Source organism: Somniosus microcephalus, chromosome 13 (genome assembly GCF_052327205.1).
Source record: "Somniosus microcephalus isolate GS21.2 chromosome 13, FLI_Smic_1.0, whole genome shotgun sequence".
Lineage (NCBI taxonomy): Eukaryota > Metazoa > Chordata > Chondrichthyes > Squaliformes > Somniosidae > Somniosus > Somniosus microcephalus.
In genome coordinates, this window is record NC_140999.1 from 14,813,870 (window position 1) to 14,835,572 (window position 21,703).

Sequence of the window (21,703 nt, forward strand, 5' to 3'; positions counted from 1 at the left end):
GACAAAGCTGAAGCCCTCGCTCTCTCCCTGGAGGTGGCCCATCAGGACCAGGAGGCGTTTTCCAGGTACTGCTCGCGACCCTGGGACTCGGGCCCGACCCCTACCGCAATACCCTTCGCAGCGCCGCCCCCGGGACCTACCTCAGCGTCGGCGTCCCGGACCCGACCGGGCCCGCCACCCCCGGTACCGGCTCCGACATCGGGCACCCGCGATCGGGCCGCCGGCTGCTTCTTTTGCGGCCAGGAGAAGCACCCGAGGTCGCGCTGCCCAGCCAGGAACTCTACCTGCGCAACCTGCAGGAAGAAAGACCACTTCTCTAAGGCCTGCAGGAGCGGATCTTCAGAGGCCAGCAGTGCCTCATGCGAACTGTGGGGGCGGCCATCTTCTTTCACGGCAACTGAGGCCAGTATCCCCACACGTGAGTCATGGGGGCGGCCATCTTTGATCAAGGCAACCGACCCCAATAGTGCCTCATGTGAGTTATGGGGGCAGCCATCTTCTCCGCCATTTTGTCCTACCTCGTGGGAGACGCCATTTTACCCACCACGCCCGACTGCCACCGGGCCCCCGGACCCGACGACCGCCTCGCCCGCAGACGACAACGACTCGCTTACCTACACACTAGCCTCCGTCACTCTGGATCAAGCCCGCCCACACCACCTGTCCAAGTCGATGATGGACATCAAAGTAAACGGCCACGCCACGACCTGCCTGTTCGACAGCGGAAGCACGGAGAGCTTCATCCACCCAGACACGGTGAGCCACTACTCCCTCCCTGTCCTGCCAACGCGCAACCGAATCTCGATGGCATCGAGGTCCCACGCCACGGACATTAGCGGCTACTGTGCTGTGACCTTGTCGGTTAAGGGTACAGAGTATAAAAACTTTAAACTCCTCGTCCTCCCCCAGCTCTGCGCTGCCGTCCTACTAGGGCTGGACTTCCAATCCCACCTCCAAAGTGTAACCCTAGCATACGGTGGACCCCTCCCCCCACTCACAGTCGACAACCAGCGAAGGTTAAACCGCCCACCGCGTAACACCTGCAGCCTATCCACCCTCAAGGTGCCGCCACCTTCCCTGTTCGCTAACCTCACCCCCGACTGCAAACCCGTCGCTACCAAGAGCAGGCGGTACAGCGCTGGGGACAGAGCTTTCATTAGCTCTGAGGTGCAGCGTCTCCTGAAGGAGGGCATCATCGAGGGGAGCAACAGCCCCTGGCGTGCCCAGGTCGTGGTCGTTAAGACCGGCGATAAAAATCGCCTGGTCATCGACTACAGCCAGACCATAAACAGATACACCCAGCTGGACGCATACCCCCTTCCCCGCATATCTGACATGGTCAATCAGATTGCACAATACCGCGTATTCTCGACCATCGACCTTAAGTCGGCCTACCACCAACTCCCTATCCACCCCGAGGACCGCCAGTACACCGCCTTCGAGGCGAATGGGCGCCTATACCACTTCCTTAGGGTCCCCTTCGGTGTCACCAACGGGGTCTCGGTCTTCCAAAGGGAGATGGACCGGATGGTTGACCAGAACGGACTGCAGGCCACATTCCCCTACCTAGATAACGTCACCATCTGCGGCCGCGACCGGCAGGACCACGACGTGAATCTGGAGAAATTCCTCCGTACAGCCCAACGGCTGAACCTCACCTACAATAAGGAGAAATGTGTGTTTAACACCTCGCGCCTTGCCATCCTTGGCTGTGTAGTAGAGAACGGACTCATCGGCCCCGACCCCGAAAGAATGCGCCCCCTCATGGAGCTACCCCTCCCCCACTGCCCTAAGGCACTTAAGAGAACCCTGGGGCTCTTTGCCTACTATGCTCAATGGGTGCCCAATTATGCGGACAAAGCCAGACCCCTCATGAAGTCCACATCCTTCCCCCTTACGGAGGAAGCGTGCGCAGCCTTCTCCCTCATTAAGGGAGACATTGCCAAGGCCACTATGCACGCAGTGGATGAGTCCATCCCCTTCCAAGTCGAGAGCGATGCATCCGACTTCGCCCTAGCCGCCACCCTTAACCAGGAGGGGAGACCGGTGGCCTTCTTCTCAAGGACCCTACAGGGCCCTGAGATCCGACACTCGTCGGTCGAGAAGGAGGCCCAGGCGATTGTGGAGGCGGTACGACGCTGGAGGCACTACCTGGCAGGCAAACGATTTACCCTCCTTACCGACCAACGTTCGGTCGCTTTTATGTTTAATAACAAGCTGAGGGGCAAAATCAAGAATGACAAGATCTTGAGGTGGAGAATCGAGCTCTCCACCTACGATTATGATATCTTGTACCGGCCAGGTAAGCTGAACGAACCCCCCGATGCTCTGTCACGAATTACATGCGCCAGCGCGCAAAGTGATAGACTTCAGACCCTCCACAACGACCTCTGCCACCCCGGGGTCACCAGACTTTACCACTTCATTAAGGCCCGCAACCTGCCCTACTCCATCGAGGAGGTCAGGACCATAACCAGGAACTGCCAGACCTGTGCCGAGTGCAAACCGCACTTCTTTAGGCCGGACAGAGCAAGCCTGATCAAGGCCACCCGCCCCTTCGAGCGCCTGAGCATCGACTTTAAGGGGCCCCTCCCGTCCTCTGACCGTAATGTGTACTTCCTCAACATTGTTGATGAGTACTCCCGTTTCCCCTTTGCCTTCCCCTGCCCAGACATGACCAGTACCACGGTCATTAAATGCCTGAACGACCTCTTCGCCTTGTTCGGGTTCCCAAACTATATACATAGTGACCGGGGCTCCTCTTTCATGAGCGAGGAACTCCGTCAGTTCCTACTAGCGAGAGGTATTGCAGCAAGTAGGACCACCAGCTACAACCCCCGAGGGAACGGCCAGGTGGAAAGAGAGAACGCGACGGTATGGAAGGCCGTCCTCTTAGCCTTAAAGTCTAAGGGCCTCCCAACCTCCCGCTGGCAGGAAGTCCTCCCGACAGCGCTGCACTCCATCCGGTCACTACTTTGCACTGCCGTTAACGCCACCCCCCATGAACGAATGTTTGTTTTCCCCAGGAAGTCGACTACGGGAACCACTCTACCAACCTGGCTGACCTCTCCGGGGCCCGTCTTGCTGCGAAAGCACGTGAGGGCCCATAAAACAGACCCCCTGGTCGAGAGGGTGAACCTCCTGCACGCCAACCCCCAGTACGCCTACGTGGCTTACCCAGACGGGCGGGAGGACACTGTCTCCTTACGAGACCTCGCACCCTCGGGCACTCCGGAGACACCACCTTTACCCCCCCCCACCACCCCCCCAATTCCAGCCCAGGTAGACGGCATGCCGGAACCCCACGAGCCTTCGCCGACCACGCAGACACCAGCACTAACACCGGATAATGCAGCACCGCCGCTGCGACGATCGGAGAGGCTTACGAGGCCTCCGGACAGACTGACATACCAGAACTGGTAGTACACTTCACCCCGCCGGACTCAAATCTAAACAAGGGGTGAATGTGGTAAACCACTTTTATCGTTACACTATAGTTATCACTGTTGTATTGTTATCACCGTTATCACTGTTGTATCACGATACGAGGTCGCCTCTTGTCGCGCTGTTATACCTGGGCTGACCACCTCCGACTCCGCCCATGGCTCCACCTACCTGCCCAGGTATAAAGGTAGTCGACTGGCTGGTATTCCTCCTTGTTGGACCCAATCACCCACGAGGGTGGGCTCTGTTATTTAGTCAATAAAAACCTTTAGTTACGTTCCTAACTCGTCGCTTTTTATTGGACGAATTGATAGGTATATCACCTACATTGGCTCCCGGTTAAGCAAAACCTTGATTTTAAAATTCTCATCCTGGTTTTGAAATCCCTCCATGGCCTCACCCCTCCCTATTTCTGTAATCTCCTCCAGCCCCACAACCCTCAGATATATCTGCGCTCTTCCAATTCTGGCCTCTTGAGCATCCCCGATTTTTAATCGCTCCACCATCGGTGGCCGTGTCTCAGCTGGCAAGGCCCTAAGCTCTGGAATTCCCTCCCTAAACCTCTCCGCATCTCTTCTCTTTCCTCCTTCAAGACGCTCCTTAAAACCTACCTCTTTAACCAAGCTTTCGGTCATTTGCCCTAATATCTTCTTATGTGTCACATTTTGTTTTATAATGCTCCTGAGAAGCACCTTGGGATGTTTCACTACATTAAAGGTGCTATATTAATACAACACCTGTAACGAAAAAAAAATCCCAAGGTACTTGATTGGGGTGGGCGCGTTTTATTCATTCACGGGATGTGGGCATCGTTGGCAAGGCAATCATTTATTGCCCATCCCTAATTGCCCTTGAGAAGGTGGTGGTGAGCTGCCTTCTTGAACCACTGCATCAGTATCAGTAATGGTGAGTCATGAAACTACCGGATTGTTGTAAAAACCCAACTGGTTCACTAATGTACTTGAGGGAAGGAAATCTGCCGACCTTACCCAGTCTGGCCTATATGTGACGCCAGATCCACAGCAATGTGGTTGGCTCTTAACTGCTCTCAGAAATGGCCGAGCGAGACACTCTGTCGTATCAAAAAAAACAGCTACGATGGACTGCAGCGGTTCCAAGGTGGCGGCGGCTCACCACCACCTTCACAAGGGCAATCGGACATGGGCAATAAATGCTGGCTTTGCCAGCGACGCCCACATCCCGTGAATGAATTTTAAAAAAACAAGGATAGAGTGGCATATTTATTACTTTCTTTGTTATGAGGAGTCTTATATAGAATTAAGTTAAAGGTGAGCTGTACGATAAATATTTACTTTGCTTGTTCATTGATTGCTTGTATTGATAGCCAAAGGATTTCCAGCAATGGGTTCTCTTCCAGCCCCCTCACCATTGCCTTCAGAGTCCCCCAAGGATCTATCTTGGCCTCGTCCTCGTTCATCTACATGCTATCCCTTACAAACATGGGGTCAACTTCACGTGTCAGCTGTGGCTCAGTGGGTAGCACACTCATCTCCTGAGTCAGAAGGTTGTGGGTTCAAGTCCCACTCCAGGGACTTGACCACATAAAGCTAGGCTGACACTGCAGGTGCACTGTCGGAGGTGTCGTCTTTCGGATGAGACGTTAAACTGAGGCCCTGTTTGCTCTCTCAGGTGGACGTAAAAGATCCCATGCCACTATTTCGAAGAAGAGCAGGAGAGTTATCCCCGGTGTCCTGGTCAATATTTATCCCTCAGTCAACATAACAAAAGCAGATTATCTGGTCATTATCACATTGCTGTGTGCAAATTGGCTGCCGTGTTTCCCACATTACAACAGTGACTACACTCCAATAAAGTACTTCATTGGCTGTAAAGCGCTTTGAGACGTCCGATGGTCGTGAAAGGCACTATATAAATGTAAGTCTTTCTTTATGTATGCTGAGGACATCCAGCTCTACCTCTCCAACACCTGCCTTGCCCCCTCCACACTCTGTTTTGTCTGACCTCCATCCAGTCGTGGATGAGCAGCAATTTCGTCCAGCTAAACACCGGGGAAGACCAAACCCATCCTCTTTGGCCCCCGCCACAAAGTCCATATCCTTGCTTCTCCTGGCCACTGTCTCGGGCTGAACCAGACTGTTAGCAATTTTGCCGTCCTCTTCGACTGAGTTGAGTTTCAATCCCATGTCCTTGCCTTCACAGAAGGACCACCTACTTCTACCTCTATAATATCACTGATGTCTGCCCCGGCCATCTGCTGCCGAAACCTTCAGTCCATGTCTTTGTCACCCCCAGACTCGACTATTCTAATAGTCTCCTAGCTGACGTCCCATTCTCCACCCTTTCTAAACTTCAGCTATCTGGCACCGTCCTACTTACCCATCACCCGGTCCTCACTGACCTACATTGGCTCCCAGTCCCCCCAACGCCTCAAATTCAAAATCATCATCCTCGTGTATAAATTTGTTCATGGCCTCAGTCCTCCCTATTTCTATAACCTTCTTCAAATCCACAACTATCCCCTGAACTCTCTGTTCCTCTGACTCTGGCCTCTTGTGCATCCCCCCTCCCTTCACACACCATAGGCTGTCGTCTAAACCCTGTGCTCTGGAATTCCCTCCCTAAACCTATGTGCCTTTCCACCTCCCGCTTCTCCTTTAATACCCACCTCTTTGACCAAGCTTTTGGTTACCCCTCATAATAGCTCCTTCGACAGTGACCATTGTTTCCTTATTCCTCTGAGGCACTTTGGGGCACTATGACTATATTAAAGGCATTATATAAATGCAAGTTGTTTTTGTTGTAAAATATTTATATTTGGTCTTGTCACATTAAAGTTTTAAACAGCCTGCCACTCAGAAGATTAGAGATGCATGTCTGCCAGCACGAGAGATTACAGTATCTAGTTTATATAGCAAAAGATTCATTGTTACAGCCTTCGGGTTATGCTATCACATTACTAGATATTGGGCAGTAAAGATAAACTTTTGATTGAAAGGAATATGGGATCTGCTTATGGGAAAGACCAATGATGCTGAACATTGAGGGAATATCTAGTGTAGGTCCAAAGTTTGTATCAGTAACCTTGATCTGGTACCATCTCTGGTGTCCACTTAGTCTCGCAAAGCAATTTGTTTACGGCGACAAAGCACAAATTTGAAACAGTACCATTTATTAATCCTGGATGAAAATCACAGGTAACAACACTCGCCACTTCTGACATACTCCAATGATATTTGCCTTATTCCCCATGATCTTTCATTTGCATAATGCAGGTTTACAGACTAATTTCTTCCTTGGTTTCAAGCTACTCAACAGTCTATTACTAAAGAATATGGAGTTGTAAGGAAGCCCATTAATGTGTCTTAAAACTAGTGGACTTTGCTCTTTCTCCATATTAACATACACTGGGAGGACCTTGCTTCCATTCTCAATGTAATGCTGCAAATTCCACTCAGAGACTCTGCGACACCAGGCGCTGTCCAGGGAGCTTTGGGACAAGATGATGATGGTGATTTTACTTTGCTGGATAACATTGGTTACTTCTGTTATCTTCAGTCTTCCAGCTACTTGGTCCCGGTGCTCCACAAATCCATTATAGCCATGTTGATCCAGGATCTTAGAAATATTTACGGCCACCTCTTCATCCGTTTCACAACACCAGAGGGAATAGTCATACTCAAACTTTGAAAGACGTCCAACAGAAGTTGCTGCTTTCTTACTTTCCATCAGTTAGAATATAACCCTAACTCGACAACTATTCTTTATAATTAGCTTAGTTTTGAAAATTCTTATCTTTAATTTCAGAAATACTTAGGTCAAGCTGTTCCCCTGCTTTCTTCAACTCTTCACATCGTGATGCCAGCTCACTAAGCTCCGCTTGCAAATGTCTGTTCAGTTCAACATAGGCTCTGCTTTGCTGGTACTGGGTTTCCACATCTGGCATCGACACTTCTGTTCTCACTGGGGCCAGAAACTCTGAAAAAAGGATTTAAAAAAAGTTATTTCATCCTCATAGCTAAAATGAATATCTGACCTAACTACAGGAAACTTTGTGATATCCGGCACCGACGGGACCGGCGTGTTGCCGATCAAAACTGCCGGACATACAAAGTTAATGTTGAAGCATACGGAGGTTTTCATCTCCGTATCTGACAACAAACACTGTTGCTTAGCAACAGCTTCTAAAGAGTCGGCTGCAGCTGCAAGCGTCTCTAGCTGAAGCTGTTGCTATAGCTACAGACCTTGCAGCGGCTGACTGGGAAAAAAAAAGAACGAGATCTAAAAAAACTTACAGAAAACGGCTCCTGATTTTTGCCGTTAGATCAAGTATTCTGGACAAAGTTTCCTGTACTATGTTTCATTTCATAAAACAACATCTGCTTCTAAAACACAACGTTGTCCAATTATTCTGAGCCCCAAAAGACAGGTGGTTGCGACTTCACACCCAGAATTCCTCACAAGGTATGTTCCCAATCTCAGCTAGATCAGAGGACAGAAAACTACTGGCAAAGCTCCACTGGGTCACTCCTCGCAAAGGTAGCTGGGTCTGTTCAGCTCGAGACCTAGAACTGACGAGAGGACTAGGAGCAGGGCATTTGGTCATCCTCTCCATTGGTGGCTGATGACAGGAAGACGCGGAAATACAAAAGCATTTTTCACAACTGGAAAATGTAATTATTGGGTAAGGAAGACTGCTTAAGACCCATTTCAACAAATAGAGAAGTGAGAGTTAATTTCAGTTGCTTTTCTGTTTAGTTAGCACCACATTGTTTTAAGACCATGTAGTCACACTACAGAACTTTGAATAAAAGGGAAGTTGAGTCAAAGCTAGATAACCTACAAGCTCAAGATATTAATCCTACAAATGTTTAAACTTCATTTTACACAACGTAGGAACAGCAGAACTAATCTCCCCTTACAATTATACGGAAATCATACTATAAAAAAGTTTTAAAACAATTAATTGTTTCAACAATTTTTTTTTAATGTTAAGTTTGCATGGTCATAAAATGGGGAGAGTAGTAAAAGTTTAAAGCAACTAAGGATTTGCAGGAGGATTTGGATCCATTATTTAGACGGGGGCACATGAAGTTTAATACTGACAAATCCAAAGTGTTGCACAGGGATGAAATAGTGTGCAATTTAAGCACAAAATGAATGGAACGGAATTAGCAGAGTTTGAATCAGAATTAGATCAGAGAATAATGGTGGATGACACCAATATCTGGACAATATGGTGGGGCTATTTAAAACACTAACAATATGTTTGGCAATTTAGCTCGAACAGAGCAATATAATTCTACTGAGATTACGCTGAGGCTCCACAATGCACTGATCACACCACACTTGAACTACCGTGTTCAGGTCCAGTCGCCATGCTACAAAAAGGGATATACAAGCATTGGTGACAGTTCAGGGAAGGGCAAAATGAATGATTCCGAGTGTAAAGTGGATGATCTAGGAGGAAAGGTTAAAAAAAAAAATCTCAATCTCTGCAGAAGACGTCAAGGGAAGACTTCACTTAAGCACAGAAAATGTTAAATGACATCGATAATGTAAATCCAGATATCTATCTTCTATTCATATAAAAATGTTGAGTACATCTGTCATACTTGAAAGTGTTAAACATACGTTAAAAAAAAAGACAAGTCATTTCATGCCGTTTTCCTATTCATTTACAAGCACCTTCCTGATTCACTTGACTTCCATATTAATTGCACATTTCCTATTAATTGCACAAATCCCATTCCTACCGCGAGTGTGAATATGCAGACTTCTTAAAATTTGGTTTTGCTTTTTACTTTCGTAAAATCAAAGTGGATGAGGCCGGTAACCAAAGTGGAAATTCCCCAGAAGCAGGAGCTATTTTTCCTTGAAAGCAGAAGACTGCAATTACACACCAAGCTAATAGGGAAACCGCAGTCTCACGTTTTACATTTACAAAAAGAAAATAACTTTGATGGTAGTAGAATTCACTGTCTGCCTTGTTATTCTGAGAGTTTAATGCATTGGATGGGTTCAACTTTATGGAAACTGCACTGCCAAGCCACACGGGGGGAGGGAGCGTAGTTATACTGCCACACTTGTATCAATTCCTATTAGAGGGGATTTGACGGGAAATTTCTTCACCCAGAGGGTTGTGGGGGTCTGGAACTCACTGTCTGAAAGGGTGGTAGAGGCAGGAACCCTAACCACATTTAAAAAGTACTTGGATGTGCACTTGGGATGCTCTAACCCGCAGGGCTACGGACCAAGAGCTGGGAAGTGGGATTAGGCTGGAGTGCTCGTTGTTGGCCGGCGCGGACACGATGGGTCGAAATGGCCTCCTTCTGTGCTGTAACTTTCTATGATTCTATGAATACAAGTTGATTTCAAGTGCGCAGTCCTAAAACAGATAATCTACGTTAAACGAATGATCGGACTCCTGAGCACTCTAAAATGAGTGACATGAGGCCACTTAAGCAAATGCGAAGTTGAAGTTCGGGACAAAGTCGGATTTTAAACGTGCCAGGCAGTCCACTGGAGTTTTCAATATTCTTAACCTCGGGAGAAAGTAAATGTTCTGTGCTGTAATCATTCTATGATTCTATGCACTTTCCCAACATTAAAGGAAGAACTTCCATTTATATAGCACCTTTCACGACGTCAGGATGTCCCAGAGCGCTTTACAGCCAATGAAGTACGTTTGAAGTGTAGTCACTGCTTTAATATAGGGAAACACGGCAGCCAATTTGCACACAGCAAGCTCCCACAAACAGCAACGAGGTAATGACCAGATAATCTGTTTTTAGTCATGTTAGTTGAGAGATAAATATTGGCTAGGACACGCCCCTGTTCTTCTTCGAAATAGTGCCACGGGATCCCTTATGCCACCTGAGGGGGCAAACGGGGCCTCAGTTGAACGTCTCATCCGAAAGACGGCAACTCCGACAGTGCAGCGCTCCCTCAGCACTGCACTGGAGGGTCAGCCCTGGTTTTGTGCTCTGGAGTGGGACTCGAACCCACGACCTTCTGACTCCGTATTAGTTGCCCGGTTAACCAGTTAACCAGTTAAACGGCAATTTAAGGACACTCTGTCATAACCCTCTCTCTGGCCCACGCTCGTGTGTAGTAGTGGCAGCGAAATGGCCCCTTTACAGTAAGAATTGTATATTCATTTTTAAAAATTGGCTATGTCAATACAAGATCTGGGTTCGATAAGAAAAAAAATCAATTAATACAAGAAAACTGGATTAGAAAATAAAAAACATAATCAAATAGGAAAGAATAAAGCAACTGGCAATTTGCAAGGATAAAATACAATACCCTCACTGCCTTCGGCTAACGAAGCGAATACCGGATCAGACAGTCTCGCACTTCTGACATCTTCCAGAATCTGCTCGATAGTGGGAGGCTCAGGTCGAGTCGGCAGAATGACACGCTTCTTGTTTTTCGATGTCATACCACCCCCTCAAGCGCGAATCTTACATAAAAAAGACACAAATAGCAGCGTATCAACTATTGTAGCACACACACATTTTTGGCAAAGAGAATAGTGCGCTGTGACCGGTTTTATTATAATATGTGTCTCTCCACCCCCCTTCTCCCCAACTCCCATAAATACAACATTGCACATAATAAAACTTCTGCACAATAGGAATATTTCTACTGGTACTGCTCAATTTGACAGCAAAATATAGAAAAGTCAGTGTGACCCAACCTGTGAAAAGGCTGAATTGTCAAATTTATAATCACTAATCCAGCAGTTCAATTATACGTTATATTATGTATGTTAATTCATGTCCCGCACAGCCCTAGGAACACAGGCAACTCTCGAAAGAGGGTTTTCAAACTTTTCTGTATGGGGTAGCCTCTACATATGTTGACACACTGCCAGTGGCCACATCATAATTTTCAAAAGGCAGTCAGCAAGCTAAAAGTAAATCTGTGCTATCATCACAGAAAGCAACAATAAAAATAACACGAGGAAAAATTCAGAAATCGAGCGACCCGACAAGTAACCTCGGGGGGCCCTCTGGAAAAACTCTGCTTCTCACAGCTAGGTAGCCAACTTCTTAAACTGCAGAAGATGCACAACAATTCTCTAGAAAATTATGGAGCTGCACTCCAAAGTGCTGAAATAGAATCTTACAGCACAGAAGGAGGCAATTCGGCCCCTCGTGCCCATGCCGGCTCTTTGAAAGAGCTGCACAATTTCGTCCCACCCCCACCCCCAATCATGAAAGCTACTATGGAATCTGATTCCACCCACACTTTCAGGTAGTGTGTTCCAGATCGTAAGAATCCTCTGTGTGAAGACATTTCTCATTTCCCCTCTAGTTCTTAATACTACACACAATTACAACATTGAAACACGCCATTTGGCCCAACCAATCTGTGTTGGTGTCTATCTTACACACGAGCAGTAGTCCTAATCCCTTATGTCTGCCCAATGTACAAAATCAGAGACCCAACGCGTGCACCTTGATACATGTCACAGGAGATCAACATTAAAATGAACTGAAAACTGAGCTACATTTCCTATCCCTCCCCAATCCTTACTGAGCCATACAGACCAGAAGGTCCCAGGTTCAATCTTGTCTTGGCTGAGTTGGCATATACAGTCTAGCTGTACTGCACCAACTTTGTAAGGGACTGGCTAGGACACCAGGGATAACAAAATAGTGCCAGGGGATCTTTTACTACATCCATGTGACAGCAGACGGGGCCTCGGTTTAACGTCTCATCCGAAAGTCGGCACCTCCGAGAGTGCAGCACTCCCTCAGTACTGCACTAGAGTGTCAGCCAAGATTTTTGTGCTCATGTCCTTGGAGTGGGGCTTGAACCCACAACCTTCTGACTCAGAGGCGAGGGTGCTACCAACTGAGCCAATCTCAGCCAAGGTAACAGTAAGGGCACAACTGGGCAAGGGGTGTGGGGGGGGGGGGGGGGTTGCATGGATAACAGCAAGGGCTCACACTCCTGCTGGCCATCCAGCGGCTCCTGCTAGAAAACACTGGTGTGAGGGCAGGCAAGAGGAGGGGCGGGCACTGGGCGAAGAAGGCAGGATCGTAGAGGATTTACGGCGCGGGAGGAGGCCATTCAGCCCCTGGCGTGGGCGCTGCCCGAAAAAGAGCCATCCGGCCGAATCCGACTTTCCAGCGCTTGGCCCGTGGGTCACGGCGCTCCGAGTGCGTGCCCAAAGTGAGCTGCTGGGAGCTGGGTCACTTGGTGCCCGCTCCACAAGTGTGAGGCACTCCGTGGTTGAATAGCCCGCATGCCATTCACAGCCTGGGAGTGGTTGGTTGGTTGGTGGGTGGGGGAGAAGCCCAGTGTTGTGTACCCCGGGCAAGGGGGGGGGGGGGGGGGTTGAGGTTGGGGGGGGGGGGGGGAGAAAAGAGAGGGTTTAACCCCCCACACCCTTTCAGGAGAGGAGGAACAAAATGACCCAGATCCAAGCAGCTGGCTTTAGGCCACGATAGGAGAGGCCGCGGCAGCACAGCTCCACTCCCCCTGTCCACGCCGACCCGACGCCCTGCGTGCCCGGTGGCTGAGGGGAACCAACCAGGCCTGATCCAGGCGCTCCAGCCGCTCCTACCTCGCCCGCCGCCGCCGCTCCCTCACTGACGCCAGCCTAGCAACGCCGCAGCACGTCACCACGTCAATCAGCTGGCCCGGGGACACGCCCCTTAAAGCCAGTCTGCACCCCACAACCACAAATATTTTTCATTGCGCAGCCCAAAATCTAAACAATGCCAAGTATTGCGTGGGAAACGACGATTCACTTCAAATGCAACGTTGCACATGTTTTCGTCATACAAGACCTTTATCGGGGCAAAAGCAAGCGGCAGACTGCAGTATTATCAAGGCCAGATTTTGAAAAGTTTTTGTTTTCCCTAAAAAAAAAGCTGGAAATACTCAGCAGCATCTCTGGAGAGAGAAATAAAAACAGAAAATGCTGGAAATACTCAGCAGGTCAGGCAGCATCTGTAGAGAGAGAAACAGAGTTAACACTTCAGGTCCATAACCCTTAGAAACATAGAAGATAGGAGCAGGAGTAGGCCATTCGGCCCCTCGAGCCTGCTCTGCCATTCAATGCGATCATGGCTGATCATCCAAATTCAGTACCCTGTCCCTGCCTTCTCCCCATATCCCTTGATCCCTTTAGCCTTAAGAAATATATCCAACTCCTTCTTGAATATATTTAATGAACTGGCCTCTACCGCCTTCTGTGGTAGAGAGTTCCACAGGTTCACCACTCTCTGGGTGAAGAAATTAATCCTAATTTCTGTCCTAAATGGCATACCCTTTATCCTTAGACTGTGACCCCTGGTTCTGGACCCACCGACCATCGGGAACATCCTTCCTGCATCTAGTCTGTCCAGTCCTGTCAGAATTTTATAAGTTTCAATGAGATCCCTCCCTCTCATTGTTCTAAACTCCAGCGAGTACAAGCCCAATCAACCCAATCTCTCCTCATATGTCATTCCTGCCATCCCAGGTATCAGCCTGGTGAATCTTCGCTGAACTCCTTCCATGGCAAGAACATCCTTCCTCAGATAAGGCGACCAAAACTGCACACAATACTCAAGATGTGGTCTCACCAAGGCCCTGTACAACTACAGCAAGACATTCTTGTTCCTGTACTCAAAGCCTCTCGCTACGAAGGCCAACATACCATTTGCCTTCTTAACCGCCTGCTGCACCTGCATGCTTACCTTCAGCGACTGGTGCACAAGGACACCCAGGTCTCGTTGCACTTCCCCTTCGCCCAATCTATTGCCATTCAGATAATAATCTGCCTTCCTGTTTTTGCCACCAAAGTGGATAACCTCACATTTATCCACATTATATTGCATCTGCCATGCTTCTGCCCAATCACCCAACCTGTCCAAATCATCCTGGAGTTTCTCGGCATCCTCCTCACAGCACACACGCCCACCCAGCTTTGTGTCGTCTGCAAATTTGGAGATATTACATCTAGTTCCCTTGTCTAGATCATTAATATATATTGTGAATAGCTGGGGTCCAAGGACCGATCCCTGCGGTACCCCACTAGTCACTGCCTGCCACTCAGAAAAAGACCCGTTTATTCCAACTCTTTGCTTTCTGTCTACCAACCAGTTTTCTATCCAAGTCAATACCATGCCCCCAATCCCATGTGCCTTAAGTTTACACGCTAGCCTTTTATGCGGGACCTTATCGAAAGCCTTCTGAAAGTCCAAATATACTACATCCACTAGTTCTCCCTTATCTATTTTACCAGTTACATCCTCAAAAAATTCCAATAGATTAGTCAAGCACGATTTACCTTTTGTAAATACATGTTGACTTTGTCCGATCCTGTCACTGTTTTCCAAGTGCTCAGCTATTACATCCTTTATAATGGACTCTAGCATTTTCCCCACTACCGATGTCAGGCTTACCGGTCTGTAATTCCCCGTTTTCTCCCTACCACCTTTTTTGAATAGTGGGGTAACATTAGCTACCCTCCAATCCATGGGTACTGTTCCAGATTCCATCGAATGTTGGAAGATGATCAGCAATGCATCTACTATTTCTAGGGCCACTTCCTTAAGTACCCTAGGATGTAGATTATCAGGCCCTGGGGATTTATTGGTCTTCAGTCCCATCAACTTCCTTAACACCATTTCCTTACAAATACTGATTTCTTTCAGTTCCTCCCCTTCATCAGACCCTATGTTCCCCGACATCTCTGGGAGGTTATTTGTGTCCTCCTTTGTGAAGACAGAACTGAAGTAAGATTTAAAAATGAGCGTAACAGGGCACGTTTAGTAGAACGCAATTGCGCAGCAAAATGTTTAAAGATGAAATGTACTAATTACTCGTATGTTTAATTGCAGAAATGACCATACCAGTTTAGAGAGATGAAACTTACAAAAAGAGACAATGACATAACCCTTTTCTGGAAAAACGAAACTCAGTAGTGGTCAAGAGAGAGAGGGTCTCGTTTCTCAGAAATCACATGACCTGATGACTCATTTCCAAGAAATCAGAGGGGCCACAGGCCCATACAGTGAAAAGTGAAACTTATGTTATTGGTTACCTTGTAGAAGTTAGGCACACCTAATTAGTGATTAATGTATAGACTTTTAAATCGATTGGACCTCTGGAGTAGGAGGTCTCGGAATATGTGTATAACTGTGTAAACCTCAAGAGATTCGGTGGAGTTGGAGCCTTGTGTTGGGACGCAAGAGCCATAGCTCCCCAGGCCTGAATAAACCGTTTTTACTTCAATTATTGGGTCTGTCTTTCTTACAACAAGCCAGTGTTGTCGACTGTGTATATCACTCAGTCCACACTTTGGGGGCTTACTTCAGAACCAAAATATGTATTTAATTGGTCTGCCATTTCTTTGTTACCCATTATAAATTCCCCTGATTCTGACTGCAAGGGACCTACGTTTGACTTCACCAATCTTGTTCAGAACGTACTGACGAAGGATCATTGACCTGAAACGTTAACTCTGTTTCTCTCTGCACAGATGCTGCCCGACCTGCTGAGTATTTCCAGCATTTTCTGTTTTTATTTCAGATTTCCAGCATCCGCAGTATTTTGCTTTTGTTTCTGTGGAGAGAGAAACAGTTAACCTTTCGTTTTCATAAAATTGGATGTTTCCGAGCCTATTTGATCTTCTATTGTTTGACTGTTACAAATTCCAGCTCTGCCATAAATATTCTCCCAGGTTAGGCATCTCTGTGAACTGACTTTAATTTAAACAGAATCATTTCAATATAACTCATTCCCAAATCTTTCCTGTGGAAAAAAATGGTAAAAATTCCAAAAACACAACACCGCTTTATTGTCATTAGCGATTTAACCTAACCATTTCTCAGATAACCTCATTCCTTTAAATTAAGACTATAAGCCTTTACATGCACCATTCAGTTTGCCGCTACTGCAGTGCAGTGTATGAACCAACACTCTAGATAAACACTTACTATAATTAGCTCGTACAAATTAAGCTATTATCTTTTATAGGCATTGCAAAAACTGTGAAGAGCATGTTTTAGAGCAGTGAATATTTACACCAATTGCTCACTCGCTGCCAGAGACCTTCCTGCACTCCTGACAAGATAAACACACTCCCCGGCCTCGATTTTAACTGACCCGTGGAGTCAGGATTGGAGGCGTGCGGGGGGGGGGTTAAAGTCCCGAATTCGGGGGTCCCGACACCATCCCACCCCAAACCCGCCTCCATGTAAGTTTCAAAGGAGGTGGGTACCCGCCCCGCACTGGGACCCGCCGACCCGAGGCGGGAAGGGATTAGTGCCAATTAACTGCCTGTTAACAGGTAGTTAACAGGCAGTTTTTAGCCTAATCCCTATTTTAAAGCTTGAAGTGTGGGATTCCCGATGGCTCCAAACCACGCCAAGTTAGAGGAGTCGGGCCGTCGGGTTGAAGGACTTGGAGGGGTCGAGATGTCGGTGTTCAGGTGAGTGATGGGTGCATGAGTGCAAAGGTAAGTGTGTTTGGTGTGTCTAAAGTGTGTGAAGAAGTTTAAATTACCTGTACTTACCTTTACAGCCTTCCTTCCTCTAGGTTTTGGGAGTCCATCATCTAACCGGCACAGAAAGCAGAACGGCTGCGAACTGTCAAAAGTGACAGCCTGCAGCTTTCTGTGCCGGTGAGATTTCTAACTGAGTCTGTGGAGAAGGACTCAGGTTAGAAGTCAGACTGTCAGTGTTTGACAGCTTCAAACAGCTGTGAAACACTGATATTTCATCTGTCAAAACGTCTTGACAGATGAAATTTCAGTCTGTGACATCACCTGTTGCCGGGTGGCCCTTAATTGGCCTGCTGAGCCCACTTGGCAGGCTCAACAAGGTCAATCAAGTTAAAATCGCGTGGAATGGCCGCATCTCGATGGAGGTGGGACTACAACCCCGAAAGTTGTAGTCCCGCCTCCTTAGTGAAAATCACCCCCCTCATGTCCATCTAATGTTTTAAGGGATTGTCTCAAAAGTTCACGAAGCTACCAAAAATGAAAGTGATGATTGTATATGTAGGGGGAAATTCATTCCTTTAAGGCTGAGAAACAAAGTTTCATTTTCCAAAGGAGTAAATTTAAGAAGCAATTAAAATATATATATATTTGTATATTGAACGCAAGTTGCCCATAGCAACACATTATACGATGTTTTTCTACAGAACAAACTTTGTAATTTACAGAACAACATCAACAACAACTTGCACTTATATAGCGCCTATAACGTTGCAAAACTGTCCCAAGACACTTCACAAGAGGGTACGGTAACATAGTGGTTATGTTACTGGACTAGTAATCCAGAGGCCTGGACTAATAATCCAGAGACATAGAAACATAGAGATAGGAACAGGAGTAGGCCATTCGGCCCTTCGAGCCTGCTCCGCCATTCAATGAGATCATGGCTGATCTTCGTCTGAGATCATAGCTGATCTTACCAGTTCAGTACCCCGTCCCTGCCTTTTCTCCGTAACCCTTAATCCCCTTAGCCTTCAGAAATATATCCAATTCTCTCTTGAAAATATTTATTGAATTAGCCTTCACAGCCCTCTGTGGCAGGGAATTCCACAGGCTCACCACTCTTTGAGTGAAGAAATTCTTCCTCATCTCTGTTTTAAATGATTTGCCCGCTATTTTTAGACTGTGGCCCCTGGTTCTGTGCTCCCCGGCCATTGGAAACATTCTCTCTGAATTCAGCCTGTCCAGGCCTGCCATAATTTTATATGTTTCGATGAGATCCCCTCTCAATCTTCTAAACTCCAGTGAGTACAAGCCCAAACTATTTAATCTCTCTTCGTAGGTCATTCCCGCCATTCCAGGTATCAGCCTGGTGAATCGCCGACGTGAGTTTAAACCCCACCACGGCAGCTGGGGAATTTAAATTCAGTTAATTAAATAAATCTGGAATTAAAAAGCTAGCATCAGTAATGGTGACCATGAAATTACCGGATTGTTGTAAAAATCCAACTGGTTCACTAATGTCCTTAAGGGAAGGAAATCTGCCGTCCTTACCCGGTCTGGCCTACATATGACCCCAGACCCACAGCAATGTGGTTGACTCTTAACTGCCCTCTGAAATGGCCCAGCGAGACACTCAGTTGTACCAAACCGCTACGTCAAAGACAGCACTGTGGGAGTACCTTCACCACAAGGACTGCAGCGGTTCAAGGCGGCGGCTCACCACCACCTTCTCCAGGGCAATTAGGGATGGGGCAATAAAGGCCGTGAATGAATAAATAAAAATAAAGGGCATAATCAGACAAAAATTGACACCGAGCCAAAGAAGGAGACATTAGGACAGGTGACCAGAAGCTTAGTCAAAGAGGTAAGTTTTAACGAGCGTCTTAAAAAAGGAGAGGTGGAGAGGCAGAGGGGGTTAGGGGGGGAATTCCAGAGCTTAAGGCCTAGGCAGCTGAAGGCATGGCCACCAATGTTGGGGCAAAGGAAGTGAGAATGCACAAGAGGCCAGAGTTGGAGAAACGCAGAGTTCTCGGAGGGTTACGGGCAATGTTTCCTTTAAGCTGCGTGGCCACGCAGCTCTCGGGACCTCCCGCGCAGCCGGCATGCGCGGTATTTTGAACGGGTCATGCAGCCCCCTAAAGGGGCCACGCATCCAAAATAAATGAGGGAACATTGGTCGTGGGCTGGAGGAGCTTACAGAGATAGGGAGGAGCGAGGAGTGATTTAATATATGTATTTGAGTTAGGTTTATGAACTTCGAGATGACTCCTAACAGATAGAAATTGTTTAACGATGCGGTTTGAACAAGTTCTTTCTATGTCACTTTGCTGATGGAATTTTTATTCCAAAAATTTAAAGCCACGTAGCAGCACCGTAGTCTCCACCTATCATTATAACTGGCAGATCAAAGAGGATTAACTGGTTCCATCAGTTGGGGAGTTTCCAATTTGCAGTTAACGTGACAGGTAATAGTTTACTTGCTTACTTGCATATTTTATGCATGTGAGAGGAGGGTGGCAGTCACAGGTAAAACTGAACTGGTCTTACAACCCTAGAAACTTAATTTTAATTTTTTTGCTAATTATTAATCTGGGGCCCTTTCCTGATTATTATTCCCATCCTCCAGAAATCCACCTCCCCTTATCAGGGCCAGCCAAGGAAAGATGGCACCCAACCACAGCCCCCTCCCAACGTAGCACCATATCTCAAGAGGAATGGACCCTTCAGCTGGCTGTCCAATGCACTGTAACCTAAATGAATGCAGCCTTACTTTTCACAACGTATTTAATGAGGAATAAACGGATCATTTTCGGGTTGGCAGGCTGTAACTAGTGGGGCACCGCAAGGATCAATGCTTGGGCCTCAGCTATTCACAATCTGTATCAATGATTTGGATGAGGGGACCAAATGTAATATATAAGTTTGCTGATGATACAAAGGTGGGTGGGAATGTAAGTTGTGAGGAGGATGCAAAGAGACTTCAAGAGGATATAGACAGGCTAAGTGAGTGGTCAAGTACATGGCAAATGGAATATAATGTGGAGAAATGTGAAGTTATCCACTTTGGTAGGAAAAATAGAAAAGCAGAGTATTTTTTAAATGGAGAGAGATTGGGAAATGTTGGTGTTCAGAGGGACCTGGGTGTCCTTGTACACGAATCACTGAAAGTTAACATGCAGGTACAGCAAGCAAGTAGGAAAGCAAATGGTATGTTGGCCTTTATTACAAGAGGATTTGAGTATAAGAGTAAAGACGTCTTATTGCAATTATATAGGGCCCTGGTGAGACCACACCTGGAGTATTGTGTACAGTTTTGGTCTCCTTACCTAAGGAAGGATATACCTGCCATAGAGGAAGTGCAACAAAGGTTCACCAGACTGGTTCCTGGGATGGGGGGTTTGTCCTACGAGGAGAGATTGAGTAGACGAGGCCTATATTCTCTAGAGTTTAGAAGAATGAGAGGTGATCTCATTGAAACATACAAAATTCTTACAGGGCTTGACAGGGTAGATGCAGGGAGGATGTTTCCCCTGGCTGGGGAGTCTAGAACCAGGGGTCGCAGTCTCAGAATAAGGGGTCGGCCATTTAGGACTGAGATGAGGAGAAATTTCTTCACTCAGAGGGTGGTGAATCTTTGGAATTCTCTACCCCAGAGGGCTGTGGAGGCTCAGTCATTGAGTATATTCAAGACAGAGATCGATAGGTTGTTGAATATTAAGGGAATCAAGGGATATGGGGAAAGTGCAGGAAAGTGGAGATGAGGTAGAAGATCAGCCATGACCTTATTGAATGGCGGAGCAGGCTCGAGGGGCCGAATGGCCTGCTCCTGCTCCTATTTCTTATATTCTTATTTTTTTTTAACAAAGGCTTGGAGTTGGTGTTTATTCTCAGTGGGACCGAGGCCAAACTGTGGCAAACAGAGAGGCTGATCTAGCCTATGTTTTACTACTGGACTGGACACTCTTCTTAACATTGTGGTGGTGTTATTCATACACAGTTCTAGCCGGCAAAGAAAGCTTTAAACAAAAGCCTTGCTGCAGCAGCAGAGCAGAAACCCCACATTGGTTGTGTAGGAGGTAAAGACTTGCGTCCATCCCGAAGGAAAATGTCGCCCTCTAAGCCACCCCACCGTCCCCCCGCCAAAACAAACTCAATTAATTTGGTTTTGAACTGGGCAATCCGGTTTTTCAATGACCTTTACAGAAATTTCTAAAATACAGTACAATCCTGACACCAAAAGCATTTTTTAAAAAAAATCAATTTTTTACATGTCTCGTTATGTAGAGGCTTTGGTTATTAACACTATAAATTGTAATCAATTTTTCATCCATGTCAAAGCAAATGTCATAACTTGAACCATGATTCCACCCCGTCTTACTCCCAGTCGTGATTAAAATACCAAAAGAGTAGGGATAATATTTCTTGGAAAAATCACTAACAGTATCACAGACTGTTACAACAACAAGTATTTATATAGCGCCTTTATCTTAATAAAAAGTCCCAAGGCGCGTCACAGGAGCGTTATAAGACAAAAAAATTGACACTGAGACACATAAAGAGAAATTAGGGCAGGTGACCAAAAGCTTGGTCAAAGAGGTAGGTTTTAAGGAGTGTCTTAAAGGAGGAAAGAGAGGAGATGAGGTTTAGGCAGGGAATTCCAGAGCTTAGGGCCTCGGCAACAGAAGGCACGGCCACCAATGGCTGAGCGATTATAATCAGGGATGCTCAAGAGGGCAGAATTAGAGGAGCGCAGATATCTCGGGGCGTTGTGGGGCTGGAGGAGATTACAGAGTTAGGGAGGGGTGAGGCCATGGAGGGATGAGAAAACAA

The 21,703-nt window shown here is 47.0% G+C and overlaps 1 protein-coding gene across 1 annotated transcript; it reads right to left on the bottom strand.

Moving 5' to 3' along the window:
- Window positions 1-6,575: 6,575 nt before the first annotated feature.
- On the bottom strand, window positions 6,576-13,070 carry c13h19orf25 (chromosome 13 C19orf25 homolog). The gene is made up of 3 exons (XM_086004539.1): window positions 12,971-13,070; window positions 10,732-10,888; window positions 6,576-7,401 (listed from the first exon to the last, which is right to left on the bottom strand). Exons 2-3 carry the CDS (start codon window positions 10,865-10,867, stop codon window positions 7,199-7,201), a joined length of 339 nt encoding a protein of 112 aa, XP_085860665.1. The 5' UTR covers window positions 10,868-10,888; window positions 12,971-13,070; the 3' UTR covers window positions 6,576-7,198.
- Window positions 13,071-21,703: the final 8,633 nt, after the last annotated feature.